This window comes from Eubalaena glacialis, chromosome X (assembly GCF_028564815.1).
Source record: "Eubalaena glacialis isolate mEubGla1 chromosome X, mEubGla1.1.hap2.+ XY, whole genome shotgun sequence".
In the NCBI taxonomy this organism is placed as follows: domain Eukaryota; kingdom Metazoa; phylum Chordata; class Mammalia; order Artiodactyla; family Balaenidae; genus Eubalaena; species Eubalaena glacialis.
Window position 1 is genome coordinate 122,911,163 of NC_083736.1, and position 10,398 is coordinate 122,921,560.

Here is a 10,398-nt window from a genome sequence, read left to right on the forward strand (position 1 = left end):
ATGATATTATTCATTGTGTATGTCACTAGATTTAATTTGCTAATATTTTGTGTCTGATTTTTGTGTCTTTTCATGAGAGGTATTGGCTCGTGATTTTTTTTTTTTCTTGTAATGTCCTTGTCAAGTTTCTATAGGAAGATTGTGCTAGTTTTATAAAACGGGTAGGGAAGAATTTTTCTCTTTTTCTATTTTTATGGAGGAGTTTGTGTAAGATTGGTGTTATTTCCTAAGTGCCGGGAAGATTTTAACCAGTGAAGCCTTCTGGGCCTGGAACTTTTTGTATGAAAAGGTTTTTAGTTTCTTTAATAAATACAGGACTATTCAGATTTTCTTTCGTCAATATTTGATAAGTTTTAGTTTTTAGGGAATTTGTTCTTATAGAGTTAAATACCAAGACTTAGTAGCCTCAGTACTAGCCTGTTAAGTACCACTAAACTACGATCTGGTACTTTCTGTACTTAATGCACTAGTAGAATTCATCATTCCAGATTTTCAGTGGTTTTGTGTGGCAAGATGTTTTGTGAACTATGTGAGTGTGTTTATGTGAAGTACTTTAATCTTAGAGTTTATAAATATGTGAATTTATGTAAATTTCTTTGGCCTCCTCATTTTTAATTGAGAACAACCTTAAGTTGTAATTTTAGAAAGTAACGAATATGTATGTGTCCTTCTCCCTTCTTCTGCTTTTTCTCATGATTCCCTCTTTTTTTCTTCTGAGTATCAAATATATTGTTGCATCTGTTTTTATTTTTATTTTTGGAGAATAGATGAATACTGAAATAAGAGTCTATGACAGAGGACCTCATGATGCATAATTTTTTAAAATGTTTTTAGAATTGAGTTTCCTTTGATACTAAAGTTTCAACTCATTGAAGAGGCCAGCTGAATCTACAATAAATAATTAAAACCATTTTTATTACTATATTCTACTACTGGAATATTTAATCTCTTTTTAGGCTCTTACCATTCTTTACTTTCTTCCGTGTCTCCTTCAGCACTAAATTGAGAGTGATTTTGTCTTCCTTTTGGCTTTAGTAAAATCAGAAAGGCAATATGATGTAGTGGAAAGGGCATAGGATTTGGAATCAAACCAATCTGGGTTCGAGTATTGGTCCTCCGTTTACTTAATTGTGTGACTTTAGGCAGATCATTGACTTCTATGAGCCTGAGTTTCCATATTTGTAAAACAGAGATAATAATAAAATCTCCCTCCCGTTGCATAATAGGGTCATGAAATGGGACAACATTTGCTATCTGAATTGGTAGGTACACTGTGACAGTGATTGTTATCAAACAGATTGTTCTTTTAAATTGGTAAAGAAAGGAATGCAGCTCTTCCTTAACTGGCACAGCTATCTGAAGCCTCTGCTGACGCACAGTGGGCCTCCTCTTACGACAACCCTCCCTGCCTGCTGTGGACCCGTTGCGAGATGCCTAACCAGCCCCCAGGCTTATGAGGTAAGTTGGTTTTATCCAGAACCTAAGTTCTTCATTAAGTTAAATTTAAAATTATCTGCTCTATGGATGGGTTACTGGGTTTTTGTTTTGTTTTGCTTTGCTTGCGTTTAAGGTATAAAATCCACAAGCAGGAATATAAACATATTTTGCTCAGCCAGAAAATGCACCGAAATCTATAAATATAATTCACAGCCTTTGAGCCGTCATTTGAAAAAAGATATAGAATAGCATCTCATCTTACTGTCAGTGATTTTAGTAAATAATTCTATTTCCATGCTGGTTTTCATTTATTTGCAGCATGTGGCCTGAGCTTAGTACTAACTGCGTATATTGTAATCTATAAATCAGGGTCGTCACGGTCATGTGGAGAGGATTACTAAAACATTTTTTGATGCCCCTAAAGTGCAACAGATGCTCTTTTATTTCGGGTATTAGGGAAAGTTTATCTACCTGTGTTCCATATCGCTGGGAGGCATGGATATATCTAGATATAATCTAGATTCCATATTTTTTCCTTAGCTGCCAACATAAGATTAGTGATTCAGCAGCTATTGCCACAAAGAAAGAAATGACAAATGCTAACCAGTTTTTATTTTAAAATATGAACATTTAATTTTTCAAGTTCTTTTTTAAAAGCCTTTACTTCTAACCCAACCCTTCAAAAATAATCTGGTGCATCAAATAAAGTGCCCATGTTAACAAAACCCACCAATTTTGACTACTCTGATGCAACACCTTGAGTTGAGAGATGAGGCTGTGGTAAAGCAGTGTAGACGTGCACCCTCCAGTTCCCTATGACCGCCTCCGTGGTGTTTTAGAGCAGATCCCACAGAGAATGGATGGGGAAGAGGGGTCTTAGCAGGGGTGGCACCTGGGTCAGGGAGGAGTACCCTGCAGCGTTGTGTTACGTTGAGTCAGTGCACAGTTCCGACAGACTACTGGTGGGGTGGGGGGAACACCCCGTGTCTTGTCCCTCCCTCCCACTTCGCCCAGGCTCCCGTATCAAGCACGGCCCCCATTCCCTCTTTACCCTGTTAGCCCATGTGGCTCTGTGCTGAGGGGTCAGCCAGCTTTGTCAGTTAAGTCAGTGAGGTCTGGCTGTGGGATTCCAAAGACCCACTCGCCATCACCAAAAGCCAGAAGAGTTCCACAATGCCTGTGTGTCCTGTGGATAGCAAAATACGGCATTGTTCTATTCGTTTCCTTGGGCTGCCATAACAGAGTACCCCGAACTGAATGGCTTAACAACAGAAATTTACTGTTTCAAGTTCTGGAGGCTAGAAGTCTGAGGTCAAGGTGCCAGTAGGGTTGGGTCCTTCCAAGGGCTCTCTCCAGCTTCTGGTGGTTCGCTGGCCATCTTTGGCATTCTTTGGCTTGAAGATGCATCACACAGATCTCTGTCTTCATCTGCACCTGGCATTCTCCCTGTGTGCGCGTGTGTGTCTGTGTCTCCAAATTTCCCCTTTTTATAAGGACACCCACCAGTCATACTTGATCAGGGCCCACACCAAGGACCTCATCTTAATGTGATCACCTGCAAAGACTCTATTTCCAGATAAGGTCACATTCACAGGTACTGGGAGTTAGGATTTCACATCTCTTGGGGGGTGTGCGGGGGGGGGGGTGGATACCATGTAACCCGTAACAACCATAAAACTTAATTTTTTAATTTTATTTTTTGCTATGTTAACTACTTATTAAATTATAAAAGTAGCATGCTTGCAGCCAGATAGTCAAACAGTATGGAATGTACAAAGTGAAAAATAAAAGTCGCTCTCTTTCTCCCACCTCCATCCCCCAGAGGCAGTCTTTATTAAGGGTTTTGGATACTCCCTGATATAGTTTATCTACACAAACTTATATGTGTATATATAGCTTTCTTTGTTATTGTTTTACACAAAGGGGATCATAATAAGAGTGTTGTCCTGCTACTTGCTTTTTTCACTTAATGATACAGCATGGATATGTTTCTAAGAGTCCATGAGATCCCTTACCTTCTCTCTATTGGTGGCTGCATAGTGTGGTTTTGCCAAGATTGATTTAATTAGTCTCCTATGGCTAGACCTTTACATTGTTCCTCCTTTTGTGTTTTCGTTATTACAAACAGTGTTTACAGTGAATATCCTTGTGTATATAAATTTACCCAAGAATATAAAGTTTTAAAGAATAGATTTTAAAGGTTAAGTTGCTGGGTCAAAAGGCATATGCATTTTAAAATTTGGTGGATATTGCCCCAAACCTGAAACTTAATAAAGGCATTAGAAGGTGCTGAAGAGCCCCTGCTGACGAGTGAAGGTGCCACAGAGCTTTGAGTATTGCTGAATTAAGCGATAGACACGCTTGTTAGACTTAACTGTTATAACTGGATTGGGCAGGAAGGGATTATGGCTGGTTGGTGGAATGGGTTTGTTTGGTTTTTAATTCACATGTCTTTGTCTTTGAGTATTTAGGCAAATTTCTAGCAACAGCAAATTTTTTTAAAGTTTTAAAATTTTTGTCCAATCGTGCCCTCAGTCTATTTGACCATCTTAGACAAATTTAAAGATTTTAAACACGCACAGGATAGGAGAGCTGAGTGTAGGATGTTTCTGTCAGCTCTACTTCCCTCAAGGAGTATTAGTCACAGACTTTTTTTTGCTAGATCAATATGAGTATTTAGAATGATTCTTACTCTACATTTTAAAAAATGACTTCCTGATTTTTAAAAGTAATATGTACTCATTATAATAAAATTTCAGATAGTACAAAAACATAAGAAAATAAAAACCACTAGCAATTCTGTCATGCAGAGCTAACTATCATCATGTTGTTGAATACCTTCTAGACTTTCCTGTGCACATGTACACTTTTTAATTTGCCACAATGGCACTATATATGCTAGACATTTTTTCCCTTTTCTGGAACTTTATTTATTTATATTCTTTTTGGCCTCAAAGTTTCCATTAGAACCAAAGCCCATTGAGCTGGGTGACAAATGTGTAGTGAGGGTTCAATATTTCTAGGTATTGTTGATACGGCAGTAAAAGCTTCATTTATATAAATCTGTTCAACAATCAATTGAACTTACATTTAACGAATACTTTCTCTGTGCCCCCAAACTGTTAGGTGATTGAAGTACAGCGTACAAGGGACTTAGGGTCTAGTGCGGGGGGGGGGGTGTGTGGCGCAGACCACTGCCTGAGCAGTTACACAAAGGGGTAAGTGCCACTCTAGGGAGAAGACTAAGTACAGGACGCTAGGGGAGAACACAGGAGGACACCTAAGCTAGCCTTGGATGATCAAGGAAGACTTCTGGGAGAAAGTGACTTTTCAGCCAAGACCTCAGTGATAATTAGGCGCTAGTTACATGAAGGAGGGGAGAGGGGACAGGACATAAGAGAAAGCACGAGAGATTTGGGGCAGCTGTCAGCACTTCAGTCTTTGGGCACGCAGTGGGGCGAGTGGGGTCAGAGAAACAGATGGTGGTGGGAGATGAAGCTGAGGGGCCCAAGTCGCACAGTGTCTTTTAAGCCAAGGTGAGGACTTTCGACTTTATCCTGAGGGCAGGGAGCGGCCCCTGAAGCGTTTTAAATAGGGCATCCTTGAAAATTCTGCTATTGGAAATGTTTCTTGAATTTCATAACAATTTGCAAAACTTATTTTATTTGAATTTAGAACCAGGAACAGTTGAAAGATGATGACTCCGATCTTATTCTCAATGATGGTGATATTAGTTTGACGTATGGAGATTCTACTGTGAACACTGAATCAGCATCGTCCGGTGCCCCTAGGAGATTTATGGGAAACAGTTCTGAAGATGCCCTGGATCGGGAACTTGCATTCGGGGACCACGAACTGGTCATTCGGGGAACACGCCTGGTTCTTCCTATGGATGACTCTGAACCCCCGTTAAATTTGTTAGATAATACAAGACACGGTCCAGCCTAAGCTTACTAATTACTCACTTAGTGATCTGTAAAATTTGCACATGTGATTGTGAAGAAATTCGTACTACCTAAAAAGTCCCAGTGCATGTCTCTGAATGTTTAAGCTGTATAAATGCTATTTATATGGCATCGAAAGACTATAAATACCCTGTACAAGGCAGATTGTGAACAAACTCTTATGTTTTATTGGCTGCACTATGTAGACCGGATCTGTTTTAGAAAGTTAATTTCAGTGATGTCGTGTGTCCAAGCTTTATGTCCCAGTTCAAGTATACAAGGTGACAGATTTACTCTTTCTTATATTTACCTGACACTTAACCGGAGTACCGAGTTCTCGTGATATGAATTAATTTTAAGGCAATGAATTTGTGGGAGGGGAGGGAGAGGAAGGAGGGAGTGCTAGCAGGAGAAGTTCCTTTGTCGGGAAACTTGTGTTGATTGCTGCTGCCTCTGTCGTGACCTTTTCCTTTCCTTTTTGTCCGGTGGCCTGTTGTGGTGCGAGAGGCCAGTGGCTTTGGATCTTGCCCCATTCAGATTGGGGAGTGAAGTGCGGGGGCCCTTTGCCCCCCTTGCCGTGAAAAGAACAGATTTGTTGGCTACAGTACACTGCTACTCGGAAAAGAAGGCTGCACATGACTTCCAAGACTTTGTTTCTTTTCTTCCACTCCAAGACCTGGGAAGGAGTCGCGCCATCCAGCCCACTTAGCCAAAGTACAGTTGTATATAGTTCAGAGCACTTGATTTCGATTTGGAGGGGCTGGGGCAGGTGGAGAGGGGGCAGAGGCCAGGAAGGAGAGTAAGGAGCATGGTGGTTTCGGAGAGCTCTCCCCCCAAATATGTAAATACTATATACCAGATAAGTTTAAATAAGAAATTCAATTGCTGCTTACTTTTTGATTATGTACTTTATCTGTATAGCAAGCTTTGTGGTCAGAAGTTTTTATATCGATTTAAATCGCTGCTCATTAGCAGCCAAACAGGAGCAAAATGTAAAATTTTTGAACTTACTTGTGTCTAATTGTCATTCATTAGTCTGTAGTTGATATTAAAAGTTAATTTATGAATCCATGACCGTTCCACACTACACCACAGCCAGTCATGAGAGAAATACAGCGCTGCGGAGAGCTTGCTGTGAGGGCGGTTGCTCCTTTGTGTGCACCAGGTGTAGTTGTCTTCACGCTCATGTGACTTTTTAATATGAAATACCTAAGCTGCCATGTTTGTTTTGTTTTTTTACAGTTTTCAAGGAAGAGTACATAACATTGCCCGTTTCATATTCAGAGTATGAAAGTGGATTCTATTTTGTAAGCTGCAGATACCTAATGGTGCATTGAATGCTTAGCAGGGGGATCCTTTCCGACATTGATTCTGACCCGTCAAAGTTTCAGAAGAAAACTAGAAACTTCTGTGGGTTTTTTCCCCCTCAGGTCTGAGTAACATTGCCTTAAATCGTACCCAATTCAAAAACGGATTTGTTTATGTGATGTTCAAATTGTCCAACACAAAATATCTTTGCAAACAAAACATGTACTTGTCTTCCCAAAGGTTTCCTTGCTGTGATGCAAACACTCCTTGCGATTTTGAGGGAATTCTACTGTTGGACCCTTGAGTGGCAGCTCTAACTGTTGGCATAGCCATTTGTTATGTAGTGGTAGCGACTTTCCTGCTATGCAGGAACCCCGTGAAGTGTGCATTTTCTACGATGTGTGCCTCTTCATGCAGTCAGTAATTTCTTGTTAATGTGTGTTTGAGGGGCTTTGAACTTCAGCGTCATTTACCCACGAAGTCATTCACGTTGTAAAAGGTTATATAAGAAATTCACAACTACCTTTTTTATCCTGTCAAGTTACTGAGCTCACTTTATGAAAATGGCTGTAAATACTTAGCATGACAAATTCAGTAACTCGTCTGTTTCAGCATGCATAAGACTTTTTCTTAGGGAAACTGATAAAGCTTGAGTCAACTAAATCTGCCTTCGTACTTTATCAGAGGGGAACCAAGCCTGCTGCGCTTACATCAGCATCTGGAAGATTCTCCTCTCCTCTAATCTGCGTGCGCATCTCCAAGCAAAGAAGAAAAAAACAAACTCTGCTCATACATCTATTGGTTTGCGACACCTGAATGAACTTGGATGAGGTACAGTCTGAGTTCCCGTCATGCACAAGTAGAACTGTTCTCGGACTTGTTTTTCTGTTCTTTGTGGACCCTACACGTTTGAATGACTTGAACGTTGCATCTTTTCAAGTTATTTTTTAAGGTTCCTTGGCATTTTATCCTAGTTGTCCGTGTTTGGCAATGTGCTGTTAAAGTAATAGACTTTTAATCTTTTATGTATTTTTTGTTTTCCCTTGGAGTTCTTGGACAGATGTTATAGTGGTTTCTTTTAGGAAAATCTGTCATTAAAAAAATTATAGCCTTGCAAATAACCACTCACAGTGTTTGAGTCACAGTTTATTCTAGTGAGAAGTAAAGAGTGCTGACTTCATTTATTTTTCTACCTATATACCTACTGGGAAAGGGGGAAGACTGATGTTTTAAAAAGCAACAAACAGAAACCTAATGGAACGTAACTTACGGGGTGGCAAATTTTTGGTGCTTATGTGTGAGGCTGGATGTATTTGCTTATGGGACCATTTAAGAAATACGACTCAAAGCAGTCGAATTCTGTTATATTGATTTGTAGCCTGTTAGCTCAGTGGTGGATAATGTCATGAAAATGTTAGTTCCATTATATGGGGGGAGTAAATTCTGTATCCAGTTAGGTAGAAAGGCAGTTGCAAGTTGGGTTGAGAGCGCGATCACACAAATAGTCCTTTTTCCAAGTTAAAGACAGGTCTTTCTCTTTGTACGTAAGAAGTTTTGTAGGTTGGGGTTTGCTGACAGCAACTTCGCCTAGTCCAGGATTGGCGCCAAGCACGCCATGATTGTCTTTGGGTGCCCCCCACCCCAGTGAGAGACCCGGCTGGTGGCCTCCACACCACAGGCTCGTTTCTTGAACAAACTCACGTTTTCTAGTTCACAAATAAAACCCTGCATTAGATTGGAGCAAGTCTATTGGTTTACCTGACTCAGTGCACAGGTGTAAGGAGATGAAAATGTAGATGTCTTGACTTAATCAGAAAGTCCTTGCTAGGAAGTACTGCACACAGATGATGCAGCATTGAGGTATGAGGCTTGAAATAAACTGGGAATGATAAAAATAGTAGTTCTCATTTTTTTGAGCCCCCTTAGATCCAGGCAGTGTATATAGGAGGTGTTCTTTTCATCCACATTCTAATCTAATCTTAATCATGCTTTGTGTTATTCTCCTTTCACAGATGAGGGAACTCAGGTGGAGGGAAGTTGTCACACTGCTAGTAAGTGACAGATCCAGGATTCAAATCCAAAGTCTAGATTTGTTACCTGCTACTCTTCCAGCTCCAGTAGCATGCGATGGGCTAGGCCATCTTGAGTATAACTAGAAGGACGATGAAAGGAGTTGCAGACGTCCATCCTGCTGCCCATCCACCACCTGCTTGTCATCAGGCCAGGGTAGGGCATGAAGTCTCAGCTCTGTCCTTCCGTTCGCTGCACTGTTGGCTGCCAGACACAAGTTCCCCTGGTTGGGAAGTTTCTCGAATTCTTAGTGAAGTGCCCTCCTGTATCTCTTTGAGCCCATGGGTGAGGCAACCTGGCTAGTGCCATGCCTTCACACTCTGCCTTCCAACATTTTCACCAAGGGGCCCACCTTTTATGGCAGACCGCGAGGTCCTGAACAATGGCTCTGCACCCGCAGAGTTTGGTGTAGTAGAAAAAAACCCAGGGTTTGGAGTTACACAGACCTGGGTTCAAATCTAGACTCTACTGCTATGCTGGCTTATTGTGTAACGTCGACCACTTACATGTTGCTGAGCCTTCAGCAATTCTTAGTTGTAAAGTTAATTCATTCAAGAAATATTTGCGTACTTGCTTTGTGCCCCACGCGATGGCTATAGCAGCAAATAACAGCAGTTCCTGCTCTCACAGAGCATATTCTACAGGGGATGCCAACAGCCATCTCACGGCATTGTTGGGGATCATTCAGGCAAGAAAGACTGAGTGCCTTCGGGTAGGGGAATATCTACCTCAAATAACCAGCAAATAACATCAAATACAATCATCACACGATGGAAAAATACAGGAGGCTCTGAGAGGGGACTGTAATTTGGTGATAGGGGGATAGGGAAGCTTTTCCTGATGACGAGATATTTAAGGTTAGACCACAGAGTAACCGGAGGGTCAAGCAGATGACAGGCGGCGGGGGGGTGAGGATGAGGAACATTCCAGGCAGAGGGAACAGTGACAGCCTCCACCTGTAACTGATCTTCGACACAACATTCACTCAATCAAATAGTTATGGAGTGACAAACGTACCAGGTACTGCGCTATTTACATATAGAGAGGAATAAAATGGATGCCGGCCACCGTCTTAGTACTCACACATTAGTGTGCGAGACAGGAAGTACCCAACAATCCTAACGAGGAGCACCTTGAACCCAAGCCTGCCCCTGCAACTTCGTCCCTCCAGCCCTCTCCCACCGCCCCTCTGAGGCAAGTCCACGGCCCTCTTCTGGGTCGCAGCCTTCAGACATCGGAGAAGAAGAGCTGGTGTGTCTTCCTTGAGTCTTTCCGCCCCCATGCTGACAACCCCATCACCTCCCTGTCTTTCAGACACGCACCGGAAGTCCACTGTTCTGGACATCTTTATGAATGCACCTGAGAGCACATTGGCTGTTTGTTTCAGTGGCCTCGTCTCCCTCATCTTACGGCGTCACCAGAAAGCCTGAGCCGGCACCCTGCCATCACGGAGCTTCCAGTTGGGGAAGGCCAACCATAAATAGACAAATACGCACATCAAGTAATTAGAGACAGGGATAAGTACCAAACAGGAAATGGCATAGAGGGTACTGGGTGCGAGGCGGTGGCGGCCCGGTGGCTGTGGAAGGGCTCATCGAGGAGGCCTTGCTCAGGAGGTGACACTAAAACCAAGGCTTGA

At 41.8% G+C, this 10,398-nt stretch overlaps 1 protein-coding gene across 1 annotated transcript in view; it reads left to right on the forward strand.

The window, feature by feature from the left end:
- Nucleotides 1–7,755, forward strand: part of SLC9A6 (solute carrier family 9 member A6) — a 54,684-nt gene extending 46,929 nt beyond the window's left edge. The window contains exons 15-16 of the mRNA XM_061178547.1: nt 1,353–1,458; nt 5,113–7,755. Coding sequence (XP_061034530.1) covers nt 1,353–1,458; nt 5,113–5,385 — 379 coding nt within the window. The 3' untranslated portion in view covers nt 5,386–7,755. The remainder of the gene's footprint in view (nt 1–1,352; nt 1,459–5,112) is intronic.
- Nucleotides 7,756–10,398: the final 2,643 nt, after the last annotated feature.